This window comes from Mustela putorius, unplaced genomic scaffold, assembly GCF_011764305.1.
Source record: "Mustela putorius furo isolate JIRA1106 unplaced genomic scaffold, ASM1176430v1.1 tig00003972_pilon_pilon_pilon, whole genome shotgun sequence".
In the NCBI taxonomy this organism is placed as follows: domain Eukaryota; kingdom Metazoa; phylum Chordata; class Mammalia; order Carnivora; family Mustelidae; genus Mustela; species Mustela putorius.
The window spans coordinates 15,945,986-15,972,644 of record NW_025422115.1 but is presented as its reverse complement, the minus strand read 5'-3'; the positions used below and the strand labels follow the sequence as shown (position 1 = coordinate 15,972,644).

The 26,659-nt window shown below is 35.9% G+C and overlaps 1 protein-coding gene across 3 annotated transcripts in view; it reads left to right on the top strand.

Annotated features, from left to right (window-relative positions):
* SCAPER (S-phase cyclin A associated protein in the ER) overlaps positions 1–26,659 on the top strand; it is a 508,924-nt gene that overhangs the window by 180,773 nt on the left and 301,492 nt on the right. For all 3 annotated transcript variants that reach the window (XM_013059415.2, XM_013059414.2, XM_013059413.2), the window contains 3 exons: positions 2,725–2,806; positions 4,535–4,687; positions 5,236–5,343. In XM_013059415.2, the coding sequence (XP_012914869.1) occupies positions 2,725–2,806; positions 4,535–4,687; positions 5,236–5,343 (343 nt within the window). The remainder of the gene's footprint in view (positions 1–2,724; positions 2,807–4,534; positions 4,688–5,235; positions 5,344–26,659) is intronic.

The following is a 26,659-nucleotide window of genomic DNA, read 5'->3' as shown; positions in this document are numbered from 1 at the left end:
GGTTTATTTGTTTTCTCTTACTACTGCCTTTTTTGTTAATACTTTTTAGTGCATAATTTAAATTTTTCTCTTCATTTCTTCAAAGATTTATTTATTTATTTATTTGATAAAGAGCACAAGCAGGGGAAGGGGCAGAGAGAGAGGGAAAGATGCAGACTCCCCACTGAGCAGGGAGCCTGACATCAGGCTTGATCCCACGAGCCTGAGATCATGCCTTGAGCCAAGATCAAGAGCCAAGATCAAGATGTTTCACCGCCTCACCTACCCACCAGGCATCTCTTTCTCCTGATTTTTAAACTCTTATTTTAATTTTGCTTAGTAGTTCCTCTCTTTATTATAATATTTTTGACTTAAAATGATCTACTTTTGATTAAAACTAACTTAATTTTTGTAAAATAGAGCAACTTTGTTTCATTATAGTTGTGTAGCCTTTCCCTCATGTTATTATCATCACATAAAGTATACCTACATATGTAATAAATTCAACAATGTAGTGTTATATTATCTCTTTATGTAGTGCCACATTTTTCAAAAAAATTAGAATAAGAGAGAAAATGTATTTTTATGTTCCTTTATACTTATTAACATACTTACCATTTCTGGGGTACTTCATTTATTTTGTGGATTCAGGTTACTTTTTGGCATAACTCCTTTTTAGCTACATGGGTTTCTTTCAATATTTCTTGTAAGAGAGTTTTGCTGTCATTCAATTATCTTGCATTTGCTTATCTGGGAATATTTTGCCTTCATTTTGGTTTTAAAAAATTTTGTTATTGTAGTATACTTGACATTTTCCTTCATTTTAAATGATAGTTTTTTTGGGTTCAGAGTTCCTGGTTTTGTTCTTTTTTGTTTTCACTATTTTGAATCTTTTAACTTCTTTTTTTTCTGATACAGAAGTTAGCCATTAATTATTTTGATTTTCCTCTGTATGGGGGAATTGCTTTTTCTTTCCTGCTCTTCGAATTTTCTGTTTGTGTGTAATCAGACTATGATTTGTCTAGGTTGGTTCTATTCATGATTATTCAGTTCTGTACAATCAAGTTTGGGAAGTGTTTGGCTGTTATTTGTTCAGATGTTTAATTGTCATTTCTCTTCAGGCATCTCTGATTTGTCACATTTTCTCAAGCTGCACATAGTTTTGATGACCTTGACAGTTCTGAATAGTGGTCAGGTATATTGTAGCATGTCCCTCACGTAGACTTGTCTGATGTCCTTCTCCTGGTTAGATTGATGTTACAACTTTTTGGAAGGAAGAACACAGAAATAACTATGAATTACCATTCATAACATGTCAAAGGTTCATGCTGTCAATTTGACTTATCACTAATTTTTTTAACCTTGATCTCGGCTAAGGTAGTGTTTGTCAGATTTCTCCACTGTATAGTTACTCTAAAATTTTTTTCTATGCTATCTTCCCTGGAAGCAAGCCACTAAGCCTAACCAATACTGAAAAGATAGGGAATTTTACCTCCTTGGGAGGAGTATTCCTACGTAAATTATTTGCAGTTCTTCTGTAACAGGACATTTGTCTGTTCTCTCCTACTTAGTTATTAAATTCTTTTTTAAATGTCAGTGTGGACTTATAGATATTTATTTTATACACTGTGCTATAAACCAGTATTATTTTGTTGCTCAAAGTGTTCTAGGTTTGGATGTTGGGAGCTCTTTCTTTTAGCCCCTGTGTGCCTTCAACATACTTCATCATTTTATTTTTTGAGCACCTTCTTGCCCTTCTGGCACTGCAGGATCGTCCATACTCATCTTGTGTTTTCTCTGCTCCACCCGTAGAATCAGCTATTTGTTTAAAGATTCTTGATTCCTTTTATTGGAAAGTTGTCTTTGTTTTTTTTTTTTTTTTTACTTTTTTATTTCTCTGTTGAGTTTCCCTATTTGTTGAATCATTATCATAATATTTTTCTTTAGTTTGGCATACTTCCTTTTAATTCTTTGAACATATTTGTAACAGCTGTTTTGTAGTCTTTGTCTACTAAATATACGATATAGCCTCATTCAGAGACAGTTTCAACTGACTGCTTTTTTCAAAGCCTGGTCATACTTCTTTGTATGTCTCATAATTTGTGATTGTTTCCTTTGCTGTTACTTTTGTCTTTGTGAGTCTATGCCTTTTCTGTTCATTTCTTGTGCTTTTAGTGTTTTGTTTTGTTTTGTTTTCAGAGAAAAATAGGTTTTCAACATACCATATTTAAATGAGAGCTTTGTTTGAACCCATACTTAGTGTGGGTCCAGAAACCTATTTTTATAACTATAACCTATTTTATAACTAAGAATTTGTGTTGCTTCTTAAACATTTATTGAGCAGTATATTTGGGGCTTAGGCACTCATAAAAGTATAACAAATAGCATGGAGGACAAGGGGAGATGGAGAGGAGAAGGAAGTTGAAGGAAATTGGAAAGGGATGTGAACCATGAGAGACTATGGACTCTGAAAAACAATCTGAGGGTTTTGAAGGGGTGGGGGGTGGGAAGTTGGGGGAACCAGGTAGTGGGTATTGGAGAAAGCACGGATTGCATGGAGCACTGGGTGTGGTGCAAAAATAATGAATAATGTTACGCTGAAAAAATAAAAAATAAAGGAAAAAATTTTAAAAATAATAACTCTTTAGAATATATAAGCGTATATATCCCAGTTGTATTTTTTTAATCTCATGAAATTTGTTATTCCAAGTAGTTGAATTTATAATTTTTACTATTTTTCTACAGAGATAGGGAAGAACGATTGGCTGCACTCACAGCTGCTCAACAAGAAGCAATGGAAGAGCTACAGAAAAAAATTCAGCTCAAGGTAAGGATATGATAATTTTAATTTAAAATTCTAGAGCTTTCAGTGGAGCATAAGATTAAATCTTTTATTTATGGAATGGTGAAAATTTTTTAATTAGTTTGTATTTTTAATATTAGATAATGAGACGTGATTTGGTTATGATCAGTTCTAACTCAACTATCTAAAAACTAAATTTATTTTAATAAGATAAAACAATGTGGAGAATAATTAAGGGAATTCTAACATTTCTTGTTTTTTACTAACTAGTTTGTCAGTGACATGAAGGCATTACTATTTGGCTTCTGATATTCATACTTTCAATCATTTACAAATAAACTAGAAGATGATTAGTGTAAATCGTTTCACTTGCTCTTCAGTGCTTGTGAATTGTGCAGTTGTAACTTGGGAAATTATGATAAACTGCTATTTTCTGGAATATGCTTAGCATTAGGAATATAGTTTCTAGCAGTATATTTCACACTCTTTAACAATTATTTACACATTGGCTTCGTGCGGAGATAGAAAATTCCATAAGGTAGAGGACCATATTGTATTATTTATGTAGTCCTGGAACTTTTATCATTCATTTCAATTTAATGCAGCAAAAATTTATTGAGCTTTGTGGGAGTTATGGGGTACAGAGATGAGTAAGTCATGATCCTAAGTTTCAAGAAACTCTTAATCTAGTGTAAAATTCAGATGCTGATAATTTCCATATGGATAGAGGTGTACTTGGCATGCTATGGAAGTACAGATGAAGACACTTAGTCTAACATGAAGGGTTTCAGAAGTCAGGGGAAACATTTTAGAGATAAACTTCCGAGTTGAAAGAGAGAGGAGTTTAATTAATAGGAGAATAGGTAGGTTGGTTGGATAATATTTCCAGTCATATGAAAAAGCATGAGCATGAAGTCAGAAGTCTGGAATTGTAGTTCTTTTTAAGCTTGGTTTTTCTTTTGTTTGTTTTTGGGGGAAGTCACTGCAAGTGTATAACAGCCAGAAATGGTATGGTGTAGAGTTAATGTGGATAGAGGCCTGCATCATGATGGGTTTTGTCTGCTGTGAGGATAAGCTTAGTCTTCCCACATGGGTCAGCATTTCCCAATGTGTTTCCCAAAGTGCTTCTCAAAAGTGTATTATAGTCACATATATGTGTAATATGTTTCTTAGTATAAGCTAGGTTTAATTGAGTCATAAAGCACAGAAACATACTAGAATAGTTCTATTTTAAAAACCTGTTTAGCTTTAATTTAGTGTTTTATTTTTTTTATTTTTTAAGATTTTATTTATGTATTTGAGAGAGAAAGAGTAAGAGAGAGAGCATGAGAGGGGAGAGGGTCAGAGGGAGAAGCAGACTTCCTGCTGAGCAGGGAGCCTGATGCGGGACTTGATCCCAGGACTCCAGGATCATGGCCTGAGCCAAAGCCTTTTGCTTAAGCAGCTGAGCCGCCCAGGCACCCCTAATTTAGCATTTTTGAAATGTATTTGAAAATATATTTTTGTTTTGTTTCCACAAAATGCTTAGTATTCTTCCATGGTATAGTTCTATGAAGCACACTTTAGGAGTCACTTTTGTGCATGCAGGAGATATTGAAGGGCTTTATGTAAATTCTTATTCTTGGTGCTCAAGTTAACGCTGAATTAAGACATTCTTTTGTTCTAGAAAATTCAATGGAAATACTGTTTTTTCAAGTTCTCAGTATAATTTGGATAATTTTTTCTATTTTCACACTTTGACTTCATTCACAGCATGATGAAAGCATTCGAAGGCACATGGAACAGATTGAACAAAGAAAAGAAAAAGCTGCTGAGTTAAGCAGTGGGAGGCATGCAAATACTGATTATGCCCCCAAACTGACCCCTTATGAAAGAAAGAAGCAATGTTCGCTCTGCAATGTCCTGGTAGGTTGTCATTATTAATATTGTGATGATAGAATTCTTTACTAAATTTTATTAAACTATGGAAATATATTCTCCCAGTCTTTTAAAATTCATACTAAGGCATCTGATGAGTACCATGGATTACTATCATGATTTTTATGCAAGGTAAGTACTAGAAAAATAGTATTGGCATTTAGGAGTGGCAGTGCAAAATGCCAGTGCAAGCAGTTGCTGCTGAAATGGCTGTATACCTGCTTAATTGTTAGCCCAAGCAGTATTTCTAGGTACTGGAAACAAAAAGGAAAAGAGCATTTTTAGTGCTGAAACTTGAACTTTAATACTTAGAAGAAATTATATCCTGTTAAGATTGGCTACAAAAGCATGTTTTTTTTGACCATGTATCTTCTAGAGGATTCTCAGAAGTGTGTTTTAAAGAAAATATTTGTAAGCCTAGTGTGTAAAGGCTAGAGTGATTTCAACTTGATATAATATACTGGCTTCAATATGTAATATTTACAATTAGATACAATTATATGTTGATTACAGCTGCTTTGATCTTATGCTTTTAGATCTCTTCAGAGGTGTATCTTTTTAGCCACATTAAAGGAAAAAAACACCAGCAAGCTGTGAGAGAGAATAGCAGCATCCAAGGGCGTGAACTTTCAGATGAAGAAGTGGTAAGCTTTACTTTTATTCATTTACACATATTGATTGAATATCTAATATGCGTTCTTTTATTATGAAGAATTGCATGTTCATATGTTAAAGCTATAACATTTAATAATGACTAAAATATAGTATTTAAATGTGTCACTTTAGTGTACATTTTAACAAACATAGGAATAAGAATGTAATACTGTTATTTATATAAAAATGCTATTGTATTTTGAAATTTTAATATCAAAGAAACTGGAGGGTTTTATGCTAAGTGAAATAAGCCAATTGGAGAAAGGCAATTATCATATGGTTTTAAGCTCAAATGTGGAATATAAGAAACAGTGCAGAGGATCATAAGGGAAGGGAAGGAAAACTAGATGGGAAGAAGTCAAGAGAGGGAGACAAACCCTGAGAGACTTTTAACTGTGGGAAGCAAACTGAGGGTTGCTTAAGAAGAGGATGGGGTACTTTGGGTGGGGAACATTATTAAGGAGGGCGCGTGATGTGGTAAGCGCTGGGTGTTGCACAAACTGAGGAATTGTTGAACACTACATCTGAAACTAATGATGTACTATGTTTTGGCTAATTGAATTTAAATTTAAAAAATAGTAAAGGAAAGAATTGTTTAGTGATGCTCTACATTTCTTATAAAATAGTTAACAATATAAATGTCAAATGGATAGCATTTGTATAAATACAGTATGTAGAAGTTTTCTGAAATGCATTATTTATCTACCTATAATTGTTTGTAATGGAATTTAGATTTATACAAATATTTTTATAAATATTTTACAATCAGCTGTTATCTAGACGTGGATGACATTGCTAATCTATGATGTTGGTTCTATTTGTAATAGCTCATTTCTAAAGCTACTCAAAGATGAGACATTCGTGTTTGTCGAGCATCTGTTAAGATGCCCAGGAAAGGTTATTGTGGTTCTATGAGGGCAGTACCTGTGTATACATACATGTGTGTGTTTAACTCCTCTTCCGCTCCTTTGTGTACTCTTAATATATGTTAATATATGTACTCTTAACATCTTTTAAGAGTACACAAATTTCAAATATATAGCTTGATTAATTTTTACATATGTTTCAATCATATATAGATACAGATTATTTCTTGTACCACAGAGGGGTCTCTCATGCTCTGTGCCAGACATGTCCCCAAAAGGTAACTAGTCTCTGACTCTACTGCCATTAGTTACTTTTGTCTGTTCTGGAGCTTTACTTACACCGTATCAGTGAGCATGAACTTTTTGTATCTGGTTACTTTCACCCATCCCTAACTGTGAGATTGATGTTTAATGTTTGTATGAAGCTAAAGTTCATTCTTTGTCTTAGCTTTTTTCAGTGCTTTCTAGGCAAAGACCATAAGGAACACATCTGTAGTTGAATAAAATTGGGTTTTATTAATTTATTAAAAGAATGGAAAATGCACATTGTGGAGCGTTATGGAGCTTCTCAATAAGGTGTTAGAAAGGACTTACAGGATTGGGGCTTGTGCTAGGTAATTTCATCTGGAGGGAAGGATTCAAGGATTTGGGGCTTTGGTCTGGATTGAATACTGTCAGGAAACACAGGGCTTCTTTTTTTGTGGCTGCTTCTTAATAAATCAATAAATCTTAGTGAGGTAGGAGCACTGAAGCCACTCTTTTCTTTCAAGTTTCTGGACATGACTCATGCTTGAAGGGAAATTGCACACAGTTACTTGGGCTTACTTCTCTGTGATTTTCTCCTTTTGAGGATTACCCCCTCAATTTCCAGTCACTTCGGCAGCTCCAAACCAAGTTCTCTCTCTTTAGCTCAGTAAGGCTGCTACTTTCAGCTTACAGTGTTCTCCCATGTCAAAAATAGGCATAAGCCCTTAAGGAAAAATCCAGAGTAGATGTGGAGCTCATTTCATGTGCTTCCTTTCTTTTAGGGATCATGGTCTCTCAAGTCCTGGCTCTGTTAGCTGTTCTTTAATGCCTTCAAATTGATATTTTATATATTTTGTGCAACATTTTGAGTTGGAAGATAGTCCAATATAAGCCAGTTCACTGTAGCTGGTGTTGGAAGTCTCCTAATGTTTAATTCCTATATATCCATTGTTTAACAAAATGCTTGACATATAGTAAGGTATTTAATAAAGGCTCATTGAGCTGAGTTGAACTGAAAGGTTATACATAATGGCTTTAGGTATTATTAATAAAACATATAATTAATCATCTATTAATTAAAAATTAATCAAATAATTTTTTGTCCTTTACTCAAATTGTACAGATATTTTAAGAGTGAATAATAAGGATTTTTTTTACTTGAATCATTCATGTAATTATCCCCATTCACCATTTAAGTTTGTTGTTTAGAACTAGAGTCGTGTGTGTGTATGCCAGTTAGAAAAAAATCTTAAATTGCTTTCATTAGTTAGAATTTAATTATTCTATTACAAATGAAATTCTTCAATTTACAAAAATTATTTGTAATTAAGTTCTTTTAATTAAAAAATACATTATTTAATTTATAACAAATTGTTTAAACCTTTTCTGGAGTATTGCTATTATATAAATTGAAATCTAAATTTTATGTGTTTTACTTCAATAAGAAAAGTTGAGAAGGAAAGAGTAGTTTATGCAATTTGGAAGAAAAATGTGCAGTATTATCCAACTTTTGTAGCTATTACAGCATAGCCTGCTGTTTAGCTGTTTTGATTTGAGATTTGGTTGATGTGTTCATTTTGTGTACTATTTCAGCTCAAGGGAATTAAATTTTCTTTAAGTCACTTAATTCATGTAGTTATTCTTGGTAATAGTCCTTTCTTCTTGAAAACAAGCATGCAATATAGCATATGAATTATGTGATATAGTAAAGCAATTTTATATTTACTCATGTGGAAGTTTCATTTTTAATCAGTGAAGGTATCTATAGTAAACATACTTGTTCTACTTAAAGTTATTACTTGTCATCTGTGATGTCTTTATGTTATATACACCTTGTCTGTGACCCTTCTTCTTTGACATGTAAGATTTTATTTATACCACCTCTGACCTAATAAAATTTTACCTTTGACCTTATGCACTTGACATATCAGATAACTTACTCTTGATCTTTGACACATTTTGTTTTAAGTCTGTTAAACATAATAGGTAGCTGCCCAGTAAGAAGGTTATATTGTTTTGTGTTTTTATTGTAATTTTACCAGGAAATTTTTCTTGTTTTTTAAAACTTCACAAAAAGAGCTATTTTATGTTTTATTTTTTTCCTCTTTCTTTGTCTTAGAATCCAAATGATAAAAGTAGCTAATTTTTGAAGTTCCCAACATATGGGGGCTAGTATAAATACTTTCCAAAATTTAATTTTTATACATTGCTAAAGATATAATAAAGTATAAGTTTTAACTAAACCTCTGATTTCTGTGTCATCCTGTTTTCACACTAATATCTGAAGAAGCTAATAGTGATTTTTGTGGACATGAATGAAGTACATTCAGTCATACATAGAGAATGAAATTAAAAGGTTTTTTTTAAAAATCCATATATTTCTCTTTGTAAGACTCCTTGGGTTTAAAAACATGTAAAATATACGAGCTCTCTTTGTTAACCTGTGTACTTATATGAAGTTTATTTTCATTTGATGTATAGATGTATAAAAAGGACTTTCATGAAGGTTGTTAACTATAATTTATTGAATGTTTACAATCAAATGTGATTTTGAGAATCTCAAATTAGTATTTCAATGTGGAAAAATTATGCACATTAGGTTACTGAAAGAAAAAAATGATATTTTAAATTAGCAGAAACATAAATACATTACTGTATTTAATGAAATGTAAGCTGATTTCTTTTGTGAAAGGGTGCTGGTGTTGAGATAAAAGAAGTCTCCTAGCTGTCCCCCAGAATTGAGGACAATTCAGAAAATAACAGATAATTCCTACTTGATTCATTTCCTCACCTTGCTTACCTTTGTAGAAGCAGAAGTATTTGTTCTTTTTTAATTTTTTTTTTATTTTTTTTTTATTCTTTCTCAATTTACTGTTTTTTTTTTAATTTTTTATTTTTTATAAACATATATTTTTATCCCCAGGGGTACAGGTCTGTGAATCACCAGGTTTACACACTTCACAGCACTCACCAAAGCACATACCCTCCCCAATGTCCATAATCCCACCCCCTTCTCCCAAACCCCCTCCCCCCGGCAACCCTCAGTTTGTTTTGTGAGATTAAGAGTCACTTATGGTTTGTCTCCCTCCCAATCCCATCTTGTTTCATTTATTCTTCTTCTACCCACTTAAGCCTCCATGTTGCATCACCACTTCCTCATATCAGGGAGATCATATGATAGTTGTCTTTCTCCGCTTGACTTATTTCGCTAAGCATGATACGCTCTAGTTCCATCCATGTTGTTGCAAATGGCAAGATTTCATTTCTTTTGATGGCTGCATAGTATTCCATTGTGTATATATACCACATCTTCTTGATCCATTCATCTGTTGATGGACATCTAGGTTCTTTCCATAGTTTGGCTATTGTGGACATTGCTGCTATAAACATTCGGGTGCATGTGTCCCTTTGGATCACTACATTTGTATCTTTAGGGTAAATACCCAATAGTGCAATTGCTGGGTCATAGGGCAGTTCTATTTTCAACATTTTGAGGAACCTCCATGCTGTTTTCCAGAGTGGCTGCACCAGCTTGCATTCCCACCAACAGTGTAGGAGGGTTCCCCTTTCTCCGCATCCTCGCCAGCATCTGTCATTTCCTGACTTGTTGATTTTAGCCATTCTGACTGGTGTGAGGTGATATCTCATTGTGGTTTTGATTTGTATTTCCCTGATGCCGAGTGATATGGAGCACTTTTTCATGTGTCTGTTCGCCATCTGGATGTCTTCTTTGCAGAAATGTCTGTTCATGTCTTCTGCCCATTTCTTGATTGGATTATTTGTTCTTTGGGTGTTGAGTTTGCTAAGTTCTTTATAGATTTTGGACACTAGTCCTTTATCTGATATGTCGTTTGCAAATATCTTCTCCCATTCTGTCAGTTGTCTTTTGATTTTGTTAACTGTTTCCTTTGCTGTGCAAAAGCTTTTGATCTTGATGAAATCCCAGTAGTTCATTTTTTCCCTTGCTTCCCTTGCCTTTTGCGTTGTTCCTAGGAAGATATTGCTGCGGCAGAGGTCGAAGAGGTTGCTGACCGTGTTCTCCTCAAGGATTTTGATGGATTCCTTTCGTACATTGAGGTCCTTCATCCATTTTGAGTCTATTTTCGTGTGTGGTGTAAGGAAATGGTCCAATTTCATTTTTCTGCATGTGGCTGTCCAGTTTTCCCAGCACCATTTATTGAAAAGGCTGTCTTTTTTCCATTGGACATTCTTTCCTGCTTTGTCGAAGATTAGTTGACCATAGATTTGAGGGTCTATTTCTGGGCTCTCTATTCTGTTCCATTGATCTATGTGTCTGTTTTTGTGGCAATACCATGTTGTCTTGATGATGACAGCTTTGTAATAGAGCTTGAAGTCCGGAATTGTGATGCCACCAACGTTGGCTTTCTTTTTCAATATCCCTTTGGCTATTCGAGGTCTTTTCTGGTTCCATATAAATTTTAGAATTATTTGTTCCATTTCTTTGAAAAAGGTGGATGGTACTTTGATAGGAATTGCATTAAATGTGTAGATTGCTTTAGGTAGCATAGACATTTTCACAATATTTATTCTTCCAATCCAGGAGCATGGAACATTTTTCCATTTCTTTGTGTCTTCCTCAATTTCTTTCATGAGTACTTTATAGTTTTCTGAGTATAGATTCTGTGTCTCTTTGGTTAGGTTTATTCCTAGGTATCTTATGGTTTTGGATGCAATTGTAAATGGGATTGACTCCTTAATATCTCTTTCTTCTGTCTTGCTGTTGGTGTAGAGAAATGCAACTGATTTCTGTGCATTGATTTTATATCCTGACACTTTACTGAATTCCTGTATAAGTTCTAGCAGTTTTGGAGTGGAGTCTTTTGGGTTTTCCACATATAGTATCATATCATCTGCGAAGAGTGATAATTTGACTTCTTCTTTGCCGATTTGGATGCCTTTAATTTCCTTTTGTTGTCTGATTGCTGAGGCTAGGACCTCTAGTACGATGTTGAATAGCAGTGGTGATAATGGACATCCCTGCCGTGTTCCTGACCTTAGCGGAAAAGCTTTCAGTTTTTCTCCATTGAGAATGATATTTGCGGTGGGTTTTTCATAGATGGCTTTGATGATATTGAGGTATGTGCCCTCTATCCCTACACTTTGAAGAGTTTTGATCAGGAAGGGATGTTGTACTTTGTCAAATGCTTTTTCAGCATCTATTGAGAGTATCATATGGTTCTTGTTCTTTCTTTTATTGATGTGTTGTATCACATTGACTGATTTGCGGATGTTGAACCAACCTTGCAGCCCTGGAATAAATCCCACTTGGTCGTGGTGAATAATCTTTTTAATGTACTGTTGAATCCTATTGGCTAGTATTTTGTTGAGTATTTTCGCATCTGTTTTCATCAAGGATATCGGTCTATAGCTCTCTTTTTTGGTGGGATCCTTTTAGGAAAACATTCTGTCTACTTTTCTACAGAAAATCAAGTCAAATAAACAAATTAGAACTCATTTAGAATAAATCTTTGTGCCCCCCACCCAGTACTTCAGTTGGGTATACTTTAAGTTAGACTGGGAAATGAGCTAAAAATGTCTTATCCTTTCTTATAGGATATAACTTCCATTGCCTAAATTTTCTTTCTAATAGGATGGGAAAAATTTTATGGAGTGTCTGTGTGTGTGAGAGAGAGAGAGACAGAGAGAGTGCAAGCACCTGTGAGATTTGTGTGAGAAAGAACCTGCGTATGTATTCAGTGTATAACGCACACATATATAGTTGATAGTTAACTTCTGTATTTCTTCTAACTTTTGGAATTCTTATGGTGATAAGTTCACCCAAATTGTAACTAGAGACATGTGGAGAATATTTGGTTATTTATCCATAGCTGAGTTCATGTTCTTCATTAATTTAAGGAAGATTTTTAACTAGGTAACCAATTTGTTTTAAACCTTAGTTTGACCCAATAATTTAAACAGTTTCTCTGGTTTGTACCTACCTTCTTTTGAATAACAGCCCTCATTCCCTATATCCTTGCTTATCTCCTTGAGATTGTCCCTATATGAATTAAAGGAAGAGTATGGCTTACAGGACCCCACATTTCGAGGAAAAGTTGAGATCTTTCTACATAATGTCTTCTGTCTTTTCTGATTTACGGTGTGAGGCCCTTCTCTACCTATTCACTTAGTCTTCTCTAGGCCACCAATCCTGAGGAATGGCTGATGAACCCTTGATCTGTTCTTTCCACTTAGTGTTCAGTCGAGTATCAGACATTTATTTTCTTCTTCCTGAGCAGGTCACTCCTCAGTCCTCTCTGCCTACATGTCTCTGAGTTTTTGCCATAACCTTCATTCTGGCCCTGGCAGGCCTACTGGCTTCACACCACATAAGAATTAAGAACATTTTGGAAAAGCTTAAACACAAGATCTCTTACTGATCGCATAACATGGCTATATTAATATAATAATATTTGGTGGCAGGGACAGGTGGAGAGATCATTTTTTTAAAAAAGAGATTTTAATTATTTGGCAGAGAGAGAGGCAGGGAGAGAGGGAACACAAGCAGGGGATGTGGGAGAGGAAGAAGCAGGCTTCCTGGTCACCAGGGAGCCGGACCCTGGGCTCAATCCCAGGACCCCGGATGGCAACTTGAGCCAAAGGCAAGTGCCCTATGACTGAGCCACCCAGTTGCCCTGAGATCATTTCTTTTCAGAATCAAAATTACACTTTTGGTATTATTCTCACTTAGCTAATACACTGTCCCCCTTAGGATACATATTTTAAAAGTTTATTTCTCCTTTTATCTCCAAATTTTTTTGACTGGCAAGAAAAATTTTACTTTAACCATTCTTTGTCTTAATTACAACCAAGCAGCTAAGCCTTAAGGTTAGAAAAAGGAATTCTTTATATTGTAGAGTAAAACTATAGTTTGAATCTTCCAGGCCTCATTATTGACATGCTAAAGGATAAGATAGATAAATTTATTAAATCTCAGGCTCTTAGCTTGGTTTATAAACTTTTATCTTACTGCATATATCTGTTTTCCGTTTTAAAATTGATTATTAAAGAGTGTATTTTTCTTATATTTATTTTAGAATAAATTCTGATCACCTCTGTAGCCAAGTTGTATTGGACAAGTGCCATATGCTAAGAAGAACAAAAGAGATAATTACTCATAATTTTGAAATGTTACTCCATTGATACCTGTTTTTCATACTTTTTCTGTTGTAATATGACCCTTGCACTTTTACTGGTAATAATCACAGTATCTTTTCTGTACTGGTTTTCTTTTAATAAACATTCAGTTTTGGAGATATTGATCATTAATCAGTGATTCAGAACAAGAAGCCTAAAAAACTATATTTTTCTTAGAGATTTTTCAGATTCTGTCATTGGTTTGGTAAATTACAATGACATAATGTTCTCTTCCATGAATCTTTTCTTTCAGACAGTTGCTTTATTTTAAAATGAAATTTCTTATAGGCAAAATATCTCTGCAGTTTAGAAACTTAAGCTCGTTAGTGTTTGATAAAACTATTTTGTGACTCTTAGACAGTTCTCATAATACAATTAAACTATAGAAGTGTGAAAAGCCATTTCAGCCATATTTCTCTGCATGAGTCCTTGGACCATATTACTATAACACATGCTGCTTTTTTGTTTGCATTACAGTGGCTATCTAATTTTACAGTTTGCCTAAAGTAATTAAGACTATTTTTTCCTCTTTACATCTGTTTATTTGGGAATTAGAATGGATAAGCTGATAATTTAAGTGTTAAAGTTATAACGTATTTTGGCTATCTTTTTGTAGCTGATACCCATTGCCTTTACACAATTAATTAAATATCTAAATACTGTTCTTTTTAAAAGACAATTTATAAATCTTTAAACTCCTTAAACTCTTATTCAAGATCATGGTAGCTGGGAATGATTACAATAGTGACACTTGTATACCTCTACAGATTACAGACCAGTGCATTCTCATCTGGCTCTTGTGTGTCAGTTGTGAGGAGTTGCAGAATTGCGGCCATGGGCAACATTAAAAGACCAAAGCTGTTGTAATGATGACTTTTGCAGCTGCTCTCTTTCAGTTGGATGATAAAGGATCAGAAATATTGCAGGGAGGCAAATTTATACAATCAAGCTGCTTCTACTTGAATATTCTCTCAAAGTTTTGTGATATGTACTTTATTATATGGAAATTTTATGCATACCCAATCTTGAAATCCATAGTATGACAATTTCATGTTGGAAGAATAAAGAGAATGAAGGATTTATTAATAGAAGTTTATAAGCAGGAACAAGGGTGCCTGAATGGGTTGGTTACTTGAGGGCCTGACTCTTCATTTTGGCTCAGGTTGTATGTAATCTCAGGGTTATGAGATTGAGCTTCATGTAGGGCCCTGTGCTCAGCATGGAGTCTGCTTGTCCCTCTCTCTCCTCCTCTGCCCTCTTCCCCCTAGCTCGCTCATGTTCTCTCTCTCTTTCAAATAAATAAATAAATAAATAAATAATAGTCTTTTAAAAAATGGGATATTATAAGCAGGAACACTCTTTCTCTGACAAGGATAGCTGACAAGTTTAGTATTTTTCCTGCCTAATTTATATAACTCTTATTTTCCTTACCAAATAATTGATTATTAATGCTTTTGTTTTGGGACACCTGGGTGGCTCACTTGGTTAAGTGTCTGCATTCAGCTCAGGTCATGATCCTAGGGTCCTGGGATCAAGCCCCGAATCTCTGCTTCTCCCTTTCCCTCTGCTTGCTGTTACCCTTGCTTGTTCTCTCTCTGTCAAATAAATAAATAAATCTTTAAAAAAATAAATGTTTTGTTTTAATTCTGACTGTATTAGGTTCTTTATCTGAAATTCAATGGCCAGTATATTAGTTCCAAAGTAAATATTTATAGAAGATCGTATCTTTGATGAGAGTTAACTGAGTTTTAGTAATAATTATTTTGTCAATTGACTTCTTTTGGAATTGTTAGAATAGGCACATCTGTTGTGTCAGGAAATCACAAAGCTGTAAAACAAAATTTTCACAATCCCCAAATTTGGTCCTCTCTCATTTCTTTTTGGAGTTTACAAAATATTTCAGCATCACCTAGTAGTTAAATGATAACACTTCTTTTCTGGTCCCTCCCTACATGGAACGATGGAAGGGATACAACATATATCAAGTGTGAGTGGTGGAGCCAGGTTCAGGAAATAGAGGTAAATCCATGGTGAGAATTCCATTGATAATCTTAAAACTGAAAAATGAAGAAGTAGTAATACAATATAGATTCAGGAATATAGAGAAGAAAGATAAGTCTCCTAAAACCATTGCACCTGGATTGGGAAAGGAGTGGGGAAAGCAGTGGGAAAGTACTTTCTTTGAACCATTGACTATGTAAAGTATATTTGCTGGTAACTTTGACAAAAGCAAAAACATTTTTAAAAAAATAAAAGAAATATAACAGTGGTAATTATGTATACGCCCATGTTGCTCAGGAATCTTCTGTGTTCTGTCCATTGTTTTTTGTTCATGGTTAAATTAGAAAACACATCTGCAACCAAAGAAGGCCTTGGGAACTTGAATATTTTGGCCAGTTACCTCCTTAATTCTTTATTCTCTTAAATTTATTGCAGTATCCTTTGATGCCGTTAATCCAAATACTGGATTTTCTGGGTCGACTGGGTGGCTCAGTTGGTTAAGTGGTTGCCTTCAGCTTAGGTCATGATCCCAGGGTCCAGGAATTAAGCCTTGCATCAGGCTCCCCACTTCATGGACAGTCTGCTTCTCCTGCTCCACCACTTGTGCCCTCTCTCTCTCAAACAGATAAATAAAGTCTTTTAAAAAAGAGAAATATATGTATATTATAAAAAGCAAATACTGGATTTTCCCTTTTTTTGCTGTTATCTGTAGAATAATAATAAAACAACTATCTGTGTGCCCACTACTCATGTTAATGAGAATCTCCTGGTAGGAAATTCTGTTTTTGTTTGTTCATAGTACTTGAAAGTGAAAGATATTTTCACTGGGTGTAGATTTCTAACTTAATAATTATTTTCTCTAAAAATTGAGTAGATGTTATTTGCTGTTTTCTTGCTTCTATTCCTAATAGGGTAGATGTGTTCTTCTTTATTATTTTTCAAAATTACCTTGGCTATTCCTTTCCTTTTTTACTTGGTACATAACATTTCCAATTAACCTGTTAAACTAAGAAAATTCTTTTTTTGATTTTGAGATTGCAGTGAAATTATAGCAAGATTAAATTAATAAGTAGACATCTTTTAAATATTTTTTCTTTTCATCCAACAACATGTTTGCCTACTTATATCTTGCATTTGTTTATGTGTTCTTTAGTTAAGCATTCATTTTCTTGATTTAAGTCTTTTTTTTTTTTAAGATTTTATTTGTTAATTTGACAGACAGAGATCACAAGTAGACAGAGAGGCAGGCAGAGAGAGAGAGAGAGGGAGAGAGGGAAGCAGGCTCCCTGCTGAGCAGAGAGCCCGATGTGGAACTCTATCCCAGGACCCTGAGATCATGACCTGAGCCGAAGGCAGCGGCTTAATCCACTGAGCCACCCAGGCGCCCTTCTTGATTTAAGTCTTAAACATTTCACAGTAAGCTTATTTTGTTTCTAAATTAATAGGTTTTAAAAGCATTTTGAATTTCAGGTGATTTTTTTGTTTTGTTTTTTGTTTTTTAGAGTTCCAAGATTCATTGTTTATGCACCACACCCAGTGCTCCATGCAATACATGGCCTCCTTAATACCCACCACCAGGCTCACCCAATCACCCCTGCCTCCCATCCAAAACCCTCAGTTTGTTTCTCAGAGTCCACAGTCTCTCATGATTCTTCTCCCCCTCCAATTTCCCCCAACTCACTTCTCTTCTCCAACTCCCAATGTCCTCTGTGTTATTCCTTGTGTTCCACATGTAAGTGAAACCATATGATAATTGACTCTCTGCTTGACTTATTTCACTCAGCATAATCTCTGCCAGTCCCATCCATGTTGATACAAAAGTTTGGTAGTCATCCTTTGTGATAGAGGCATAATATTCTGTTGTATATATAGACCATATCTTCTTTATCCATTCGTCTGTTGAAGGGCATCTTGGCTCTTTCCACAGTTTGGTGACTGCACCATTGCTACTATGTACTATGGGTACAGAAGACACTACACTTTTCACTACACCTGTGTCTTTGGCGTAAATACCCAGTGCTGCAGTTGCAGGATCATAGGGAAGCTCTATTTTTAATTTCTTAAGGAATCTCCACACTGTTTCCCAAAGTGGCTGCACCAACTTGCATTCCCACCAACACTGTAAGAGGCTTCCCCTTTCTCCACATCCTCTCCAATACTTGTTTACTGTCTTGTTAATTCTGGCCATTCTAACTAGTGTAAGGTGGTATCTCAATGTGTTTTTGATTTGAATTCCCCTGATGGCTAATGATGATGAACATTTTTTCATGTGTCTGTTAGCCATTTGTATATTTTCTTTGGAAAAGTGTCTGTTCATGTCTTCTGCCCATTATTTGATGTGATTGTCTGTTTTGTGTGTGTAGTGTCATTTGGTGGGTTGCCTCTTTGTTTTGTTGACTGTTTCCTTTGCTGTGCAGAAGCTTTTTATCTTGATGAAGCAAAAGTTCATTTTTGCTTTTGTTTTCTTTGCCTTTGGAGACATGTCTTGAAAGAAGTTGCTGTGGCCGATGTCGAAGAGGTTACTGCCTATGTTCTCCTCTAGGATTTTGATAGATTCCTTCCTCATGTTGAGGTCTTTTATCCATTTCTAGTTTTCTTTGTGTAAAAGAATAGTCATGGGGCGCCTGGGTGGCTCAGTGGGTTGGGCCGCTGCCTTCTGCTCGGGTCATGATCTCAGGGTCCTGGGATCGAGTTTCGCGTCGGGCTCTCTGCTCAGCAGGGAGCCTGCTTCCTCCTCTCTCTCTCTGCCTGCCTCTCTGCCTACTTGTGATCTCTCTCTGTCAAATAAATAAATGAAATCTTTAGGGAAAAAAAAAATAAAAGAATAGTCAGGTTACATTCTCCTATACATAGCGGTCTTTTTTCCCACTCCCAAGAAAATATTTTTTCTTGCTTTGTCAAAGATTAGTTGACCATAGATAGAGTTGTGGGTTCATATCTGGCCAGTGGTTACTTACAGATTCTTTCAAAAAATCAGCTTTTGGTTTCGTTGATGTGTTTTACTGTATCTCTAGTTTCTATCTCATTGATCTCTGCTCAAATCTTGATTATTTCCCTTCTTGTGGGTGGGTTTGGCTTAATTTATTGTTCTCCAGTTCTTTAAGGTGTAAAGAGAGCCAGTGTATTCTGGATTTTTCAGGTTTTTTTGAGTGAGACTTGGATGGCTATGTATTTCCCCCTTAGGACTGCATTTGCCAATCTCCTATAGGTTTTAGACCAATGTGTCTTCATTCTCATTGGAGTCCATGAATTGTTTAAGTTCTTTGATTTCCTGGTTGATCCAAACATTCTTAAGCAGGGTGGTCTTTAGCTTCCAAGTGTTTGAATTCCTTTCAAACTTTTTCTTGTGATTGAGTTCCAGTTTCAAAGCATTGTGGTCTGAGAATATGCAGGGAATAATCTCAGTCTTTAGGTATTTGTTGAGCCCTGATTTTTGACCCAGTATATGGTCTCTTCTGGAGAAAGTTCCATGTGCACTCGAGAAGAATGAGTATTCTGTTGTTTTCCGATGGAAATGTTCTGTATATATCTATGAGGTCCATCTGGTCCAGTGTGTCATTTAAAGCTCTTGTTTCTTTATTGATTTTCTACTTGGATGATCTATTACTGAGAGTGGCATGTTAAGATCCCCTGCTATTAATGTATTCATATTAATATGACTCTTTATATTGATTAACAGTTGGCTTATGTAGTTGGCTGCTCCCATGTTGGAGGCATAAATATTTACAATTGTTAGATCTTCTTGGTGGACAGACCCTTCGAGAATGATGTAGTGTCATTCTGTATCTCTGACTATAGTCTTTAGTTTAAAATCTAATTTATCTGGGATGAGAATCACTACCCCAGCTTTCTTTTGAGGCCCGTTGACATGAAAGATGCTTCTCCATCCCTTCGTTTTCAGACTTGATGTATCTTTAGATTCCAAATGGTTCTCTTGTAGACAGCATATGGATGGGTCTTGTTGTTTTATCCAATCTGCAATCCTGTGCTGTTTTATGGTAGTGTTTAGGCCATCCACTTTGAGAGTAATTATTGAAAGATACGTCTTTATTGACATCATTTTGACTGTGAAATCCTTGTTTCATAGATTGTCTATGTAAATTTCTGTTCTATGTCACTCATGGGTTCTTTCTTCTTTTATAGAACCCCCCTTAATATTTCTTATAGTGCCAGCTTGATGGTCACATACTCTTTTAAACCTTGCCAGGCTTGGAAGCTGTTTATCTCTCCATTTTGAATGTCAACTTTTCTGAATAAAGTATTCTTGGCTCTATGTTCTTCTCATGCCCTGATTACATCTTGCCAGCCCTTTCTGGCTTGCCAGGCTTCTGTGGACAGGTCTGACGTTATTCTGATGGACCTTCCTCTGTACATAAGGAAACTCTTCCCCCAGCTGCCCTCAGAAGCTCTTGTCTAAAATTATGATTTGTCTGTTTCACAGTTAAGTGCCTTGAGGTCTTTCTAGGTTCCTTGATCTTGGGGGGTGTTCTTTCTTCCTCTAGGACTGAATGCTTGTTCCATTCCCCAGACTGGACAATTTTCATCCAGAGTTTGTTCAACTACATCTTCTAGTGTTCTGTCTTTTTCCATGCCCTCAGGGATCCTAATAAGTCTGACGTTGGAACATTTCATGGCATCATTTATTTCTCTAATTCTGTTTTCATGGCTTCTAAGCTGTTTGTTCCAGACCTCCTCCTGATCCTTTTTCTCTATCATTTTGTCCTCTAGGTCACTAATTCTATCTTCTGCCTCTGTTACCTCTGTTAGAGTATTAGATTAGATTGGATCTCATTGATAGCATTTTAAACTTCTGCCTGGTGGCTCTCATTTCTGCCCTTAGAGATTCTATGTTGTCACTAATGGTTTTCTCTAACCTAGCCATTGCCTGGATAACTGTTTATGTCTATATCCAGTAGTTCTGATGGAGAGGGCACAGTGTCTGAGTTTTTCCTCTTTTGTGTGTTCCTCCTCCTAGTCATTTTGGTGAAAGGTGGTTGAGGGGATTTATAGCTGAATATATCAATCACGATCCAGACTAGGTGCACCCTGGAACGCTTCAGAGCAATGAGAAGTCACCACCAAAAAGAAAGAAAAAAGAAAAAAAGAGAGGGAGAAAGAGAGAGATAGAAAGGAAAAATAAAACCCAGGCAAATGAGCCCCAAAAGTAAGATTTATAAGGTATGTAAACAAAAACGGACAAAAAGACCGACAAAAGTAAATGACAAGAAACAAACAAACAAAAAAAGAACCCAGTCAAATGAATCCCAAGAATAAGATTTATATAATACCAGAACAAAAACAAATACACAGAAACACTGATAGTAAGAAAAAGATGGGAGGGTGGTTATAAATCCTCGATGTGGGCAAGGAAGGTTATTTTGGTTCTTCCTGGGTGTATCTTGTCATCTTTGTTAAAGGACTCAACTTTCCAAAGATAAAGGGAGATTAAAACTGGTTTATATATAGGGGTAGTAATGAATAGGGAAAAAGGATTACCTTGAAGCTGATATCTATATGTATTTTTAAAAAAAGAAAAATAAAGCAGGCATATGTATGAAAAAAAATTCAAGTTAAAAGGCTATTATGGAGTATGTTGTATTAAACCTCTAGTTATAGTGGTAGGTAGCTTAAAGAAATTAAAAGAACAAGAATCGTGAGAGTGAATTTAAAAAAAAAAAAAACTGTATCTATGAAATATACATGTTTTAGGGCAATACCGGGAGCTTAATATATTGTTTTCTCCTGATGTTGGGGTTTTTCGGTTTTATGGGGACCCTGTGGTGGTTGTCCTCTTGTTCTTTTGGCTTGCCTTCTGGAGAAGAGCCTGCCATATTGTTTTTCAGTCAGTCTTGCTTGGGTTGAGTTGTCCTGCTCCCATTAAGGGGCTGGGCTCTGTGGAAACCAGTTTTTCAGGCTTTTGTTTTCTGGAGGGTTTTTTTTGTTTTGTTTTGTTTGTTTCTTTTTTCAGCTTTTTGCGGCTTTTCGGAGGTTTAGTGTAAAGCAAACTCCACCCAGACCTCTGCCTCAGAGAGAAGCCTCAGTCTGCTCCCCTCTGAGCAGTCCAGAACACACAGACTCTGGACTGTCCAGACTCCCCTCTGGGTAGTCCAGAACTTCCCCCTCTGCAAACTCAGCTGAACACCACAACCTCCCACAGGCAGTGCATGTCCCTAGCCACTGTCTCAGGTGTTGTCTGAAGTGCCCATTTGTCTCTGTACCCCTGTGCCACTAAAACTGTGAGTGATATTGGTCCAGGGAGCCCACTTCTGGTGGCTGCTTTTGCTGGGACTGCTGTCTGGGGACCAGGCCCATGCCTCCAGGTGTGCGCAGTCATGAGGCTTCTGCTGCTGAGGAATCCCATCCAGGTATCAGGCCAAGATCTTTCAGGGTGGGCTGGAGCATCCAGACCCTCTTCCAGTCCTAGAGACCGCTGGCTAGTGAACACACGGAGCTCTCTCAGTCGCAGGCAGGGAATAGGGTCAGACCCCAGTTGCACAGTGCATGCAAAGCAAAGAAGGCTATAGTTCTAGAGAGCAGCCACCAGACTCCCTCATGTGCGACCACCCCACCCAGCAGTGGTGCAAGCAGCGCATAGCCAGGGGCGCAGGGACGAGGAATTGGAGGCTCTGCCACAGTCTGTCTGGCACGGGTGATCGCCAGCGGTGGCGGACCTCAGTCTATGGGTTTTGGCCTGTGCCCATGACTGCCTGATTCTACCAGTTGCCCCTTAAGATATTTTGCTCTTTTCGAGTGCTTTTAACCAGACTCCAAGTTAATGCTGGTCCTCAACCATAGGGCACTTTCATATTGGGGCATTACTTTCTAATGGGTCGCTTCTGGTGGCTCCCTCCCCCTTATTCTTATCCTCAGATATCTGTCCAAGTGTTCCCACCCTGCTTTACCTTTCCACTGGTGCCTTCTGCCCCTGTAGAGATCCATAAGTGTATAATCCTACATCTCAGGCTGATTTCATGGGTGTTCAGAGTGTTCTGGTAGATATTTAGCTCATTTTAGGGGATCTGTTGAAACGGTGTCTCCTACTTCTCCACCATCTTTCCCCTCCTCCAAATTTCAGGGATTTTAAAAGAAGGTTGTTTTGTTTTGTTTTTAGTTTTATTTTAGAGACAAAGAGCGCACAAGCACAGGTAGGGGCAGAGAGAGAGGGAGAGAGAATCTCAAGCAGACTCACTGCTGAGCACAGAGCCCAATGCAGGGCTCAATCTCACTACCCTGAACTGTAATCAGGAGTTGACATTTAACCAACTGAGCCATCGAGGCTCAGTTTTTATTTCCTTTCATACTGAGATATTTTCAAGGTTATAGATTAAGAGGGGTTGCAGTACATTTTGTTTTATGAGGATAAGTGTACGTGTGTGTTTAAAAGATTCATGGATTCGACTGCTATTGTATATAGGGACCAGGCTCATCTTTTGGACTTGCTTTAATTTTAAAATATGTGAGGGGTGCCTGGGTGGCTTTGTCGTTGAGTGTCTGCCTTCATCTCAGGTCATGATCCCTGGGTCCTGGGATCGAGCCCCAAATCGGGCTCCCTGCTCAGCGGGAAGCCTGCTTCTCCCTCTCCCACTCCCCTTGCTTGTATTCCCTCTCTTTCTGTCTCTCTCTCTCTCTCTCTTTGTCAAATAAAATCTTTAAAAAGTATACATGTGATATTAAAATGAGTGCTATTTTGTGTTTTCAGTTTCAACTTTTATTGCATTATGATCAGAGATTATGGTTTATCCAGGTTCTACATTGGATGGTTTATTGATTTTTCTTTATTGCTTAATACATTGTAAAATTTTAACAAGAAGTCTTCTCTCTCTTTGGGTGTATATATTCGATCAGATTTGCTTGTTGTAATGCAAATATTCTGACTTTTTTAACCCATTTTTTTTGTCCTCCCTAGTATCATTTTGTCAAAAATGGAAAGACTGTCAATATGCTATTATTATTTATGCATGTCTCCTGTGTTTTAAAATTCTTCATATATATATATATATATATATATATATATATATATCAATGTTTTATCATCACGATTAAAACTATTTACATAATTTTTATCTGGTGAATTTTACTTTTTAAGAATATGAAACATCTCTTTCCTATTTCATGCCTCTTCCTTGAATATTATTTTTATATGGTATTAATTTGGCAAACCTAGCTTTGCATGGTGCTGCCTGATATGTCCCTTTATTATCCTTCCTCTCCCTTCTTCTCCCTTTTGCTCTTGTCCCCATCATAGTTTTATTTTTGCATGTAGGTCTATTCCTAAAAAGTATAATTTTATTTTAATTGTTTGCTTCTCTGTTAGGTATATTATTAGGTATGTTATATATACCATGCTATATGTAATCTTTTGACTTAAACTCTTTTCTACTGAATATTATAGTGCATAGATTCATATGGATTGGGAATTTGTTGCTGTTTCTCAACATCTTTGAGGCCTATCATACATTAAGCTACACTTATTTTTAAGTTTACAATTTAATAACTTTTGGCATATTCAACCTATGAAACTATCATCACGATGAAGACAGTGAACATGTCTGCCACCTTAGAAAGTTTCCTCATTTACTATATCCTTGCTGATTTTTTGCCAACTTTTGTTCTATCATTTTTTGAGAAAGGGATATTGAAATCTTTTAATTGTGAATTTTTCTCTTTCTCATGGCAGTTTAATTGTTTTGCCTTATGTGGTTTCAAGCTGTATTAGGAGCATAAATGGTAACGGTTGTTATGTCCCCTTGAGTATTGACCCCTTTATTATGAAACGACCTTCTCTATTCCTAATAATATTGTTGTTACCTTGTCTAAATATTAATTAGGCATTTCAGCTTTCTTCTGTCTAATATTAGAGTAGTGTATCTTTTTCTTCTAACATATTTTTTTGTATGTATTTTTTTCTTAAACACTTCAAAGTTAAATAGACTTAAGGAAAATCTTTGTTCTGGTGCTGTTGAGTTTGATGTGAAGCCACTGTCTCTGTCAAGTTCTTGTCACCTAGGGCTGCGAAAGCCACTCAGAGCTGAAAAGTTCCGGCCCCGTCTCTGAGCATTCCTTTTACTTTGATCTTTTTTTTTTTTTTTTTTTTTTTTTTTTTTTTTTTTTTTGAAAGGGTGCTGTTATTTGTGTCATATCATTACTGGGATATTATTGAAATGATTTCTAAGGATGAAGCCTAATTGCAGTCTAACATGCTGTGTTTGAAATCTGAGAATTCTCTGAATATAGCTTTCATTACAAGGCTTCGTTCAATATAACTGAACCATTTCCTGTTTTGCTATTGAGCTCAGACCTTTCTCCATCTTAACAGCATGATAAATTAATAGGCTTGTTGAACTCTGTGCTTTTCTTTGAGTCATCTGTTAAACCTCAGATCAGATCAGAAAGGAACATCAGAATCTGCAGAAGTCTTTACCTCATTTATCATCTCCACCTACCAGAAAACTGATGGAGTGTTTGTAATTGTCACTGAGTGGCAGGGGGACAGATGGCCAGCTATCATCCTATCCGAAGATGGCCTTTTCTCTTTGGCGTGGTGTCTGATTCACAGTATTTCATTAGCTATATTTTTCCTCTCTGTCACTTCAAACAATACACTATATAGACTGTAGTAGATAAAAAATAAAAGTATATCCTACACCTGTAGAAAGGGACCTTGGCAGACTTTAATCTTTTGTATAATTAAAATAATTTATTGTGTTTTAAAAGTTGTCATTGTCTTATGTTTAATTTTTCAAAAATGGATGCTATCATAAAAGACATTGTTTTGATACATTATATTTCAGATTTTTAAAAATTTACTGTTTGACAAAATTTTATTTAAATATAATGGAACCTAGGTGTGTCTGGGTGGCTCAGTCAGTTAAGCTTAAGTCTGCCTTTGGCTCAGGTCATGATCCCAGAGCCCTAGGACTGAGCCCCATGTGGGGCTCCTTGCTCAGCAGGGAGTCTGTTTGTCCTTTTTCCTCTGCCCTTTTCTCCCACCCCTCATCCCCGCTCATGCTTGCTCGCGCTCTCAAATAAATAAATAAATAAATAAAATCTTTAAAAAATGGAGTTCTCAAACTTTTTATCTTTAAAGCATTTTTTTAGCACCTGCTTGTGCACTCTGCATTAGTCCAGGCACCAGGAAAGTACAAGTAAATAATGGCAGGGGTGATTAACTCCTCGTTGTATGCTATCAGTCTGAGTTTCATGAATCTCTAAACATGCTCATTTTAAAAAGTGAGCTAGTTCTTTATATGGTGCTTTCATTTTTAGATAGTGTTTCAGTAATATATGTACATACTTTATTTTAATTAATTTTGCTTATTTTTAGTAGCCAAAACTATACTTTAAAAAATACTGTTTTATTTATATTCATGTATGAAAAAAATGGCTGTACTACCATGTTTACAGACATACCAGTATTGGAAACAGAATTCAATAATGAATTTCCTCTAAATTTTAAAAAGAGCACACAAACATAAAACTACTGATTGGTTATAGAAAGCAGAGCAGAGAAAAAAAGACATTTGTTATCATTTTCATTTCATTAAAGAGCAGCACCTTCTGAGAAGAATCAAGTCAATTAGTGATATTTATTTATATTTACATAGAAAAGGTAGTGATTGTACTGATTTTAGTTTTACTAAGCCAATTTATCTTCCTCACACTCAATGCAAAGAAATAAAACAATGTAAAGAAAACTATGTCCTCATTGTTATTCACAATAAAAACAGTCTGCATCATTCTGCAGGCCTGGGCATATTATATAATAGGGAGTACTTAATGGCTCAAGTGGATCAAAATACCATTTTGATTCTGACCCACAGAATAGAATCTCACATATATTTGCAACTGGACTCATTCCATGGGAGCTGTGATGAACTGAACCATTTCTGTGGTGTCCCTAGATCTCACTAAATTAAGAAAAGATGCTGCACAAGAAAAAGATAACAATCTGTCAATAAATTATATATCTGTAGACTCTTTAGTGTCAGGTGTGAAAAGGGGCCCTTTCTTGAGTACATGGATACAAGTATTGTTGTGG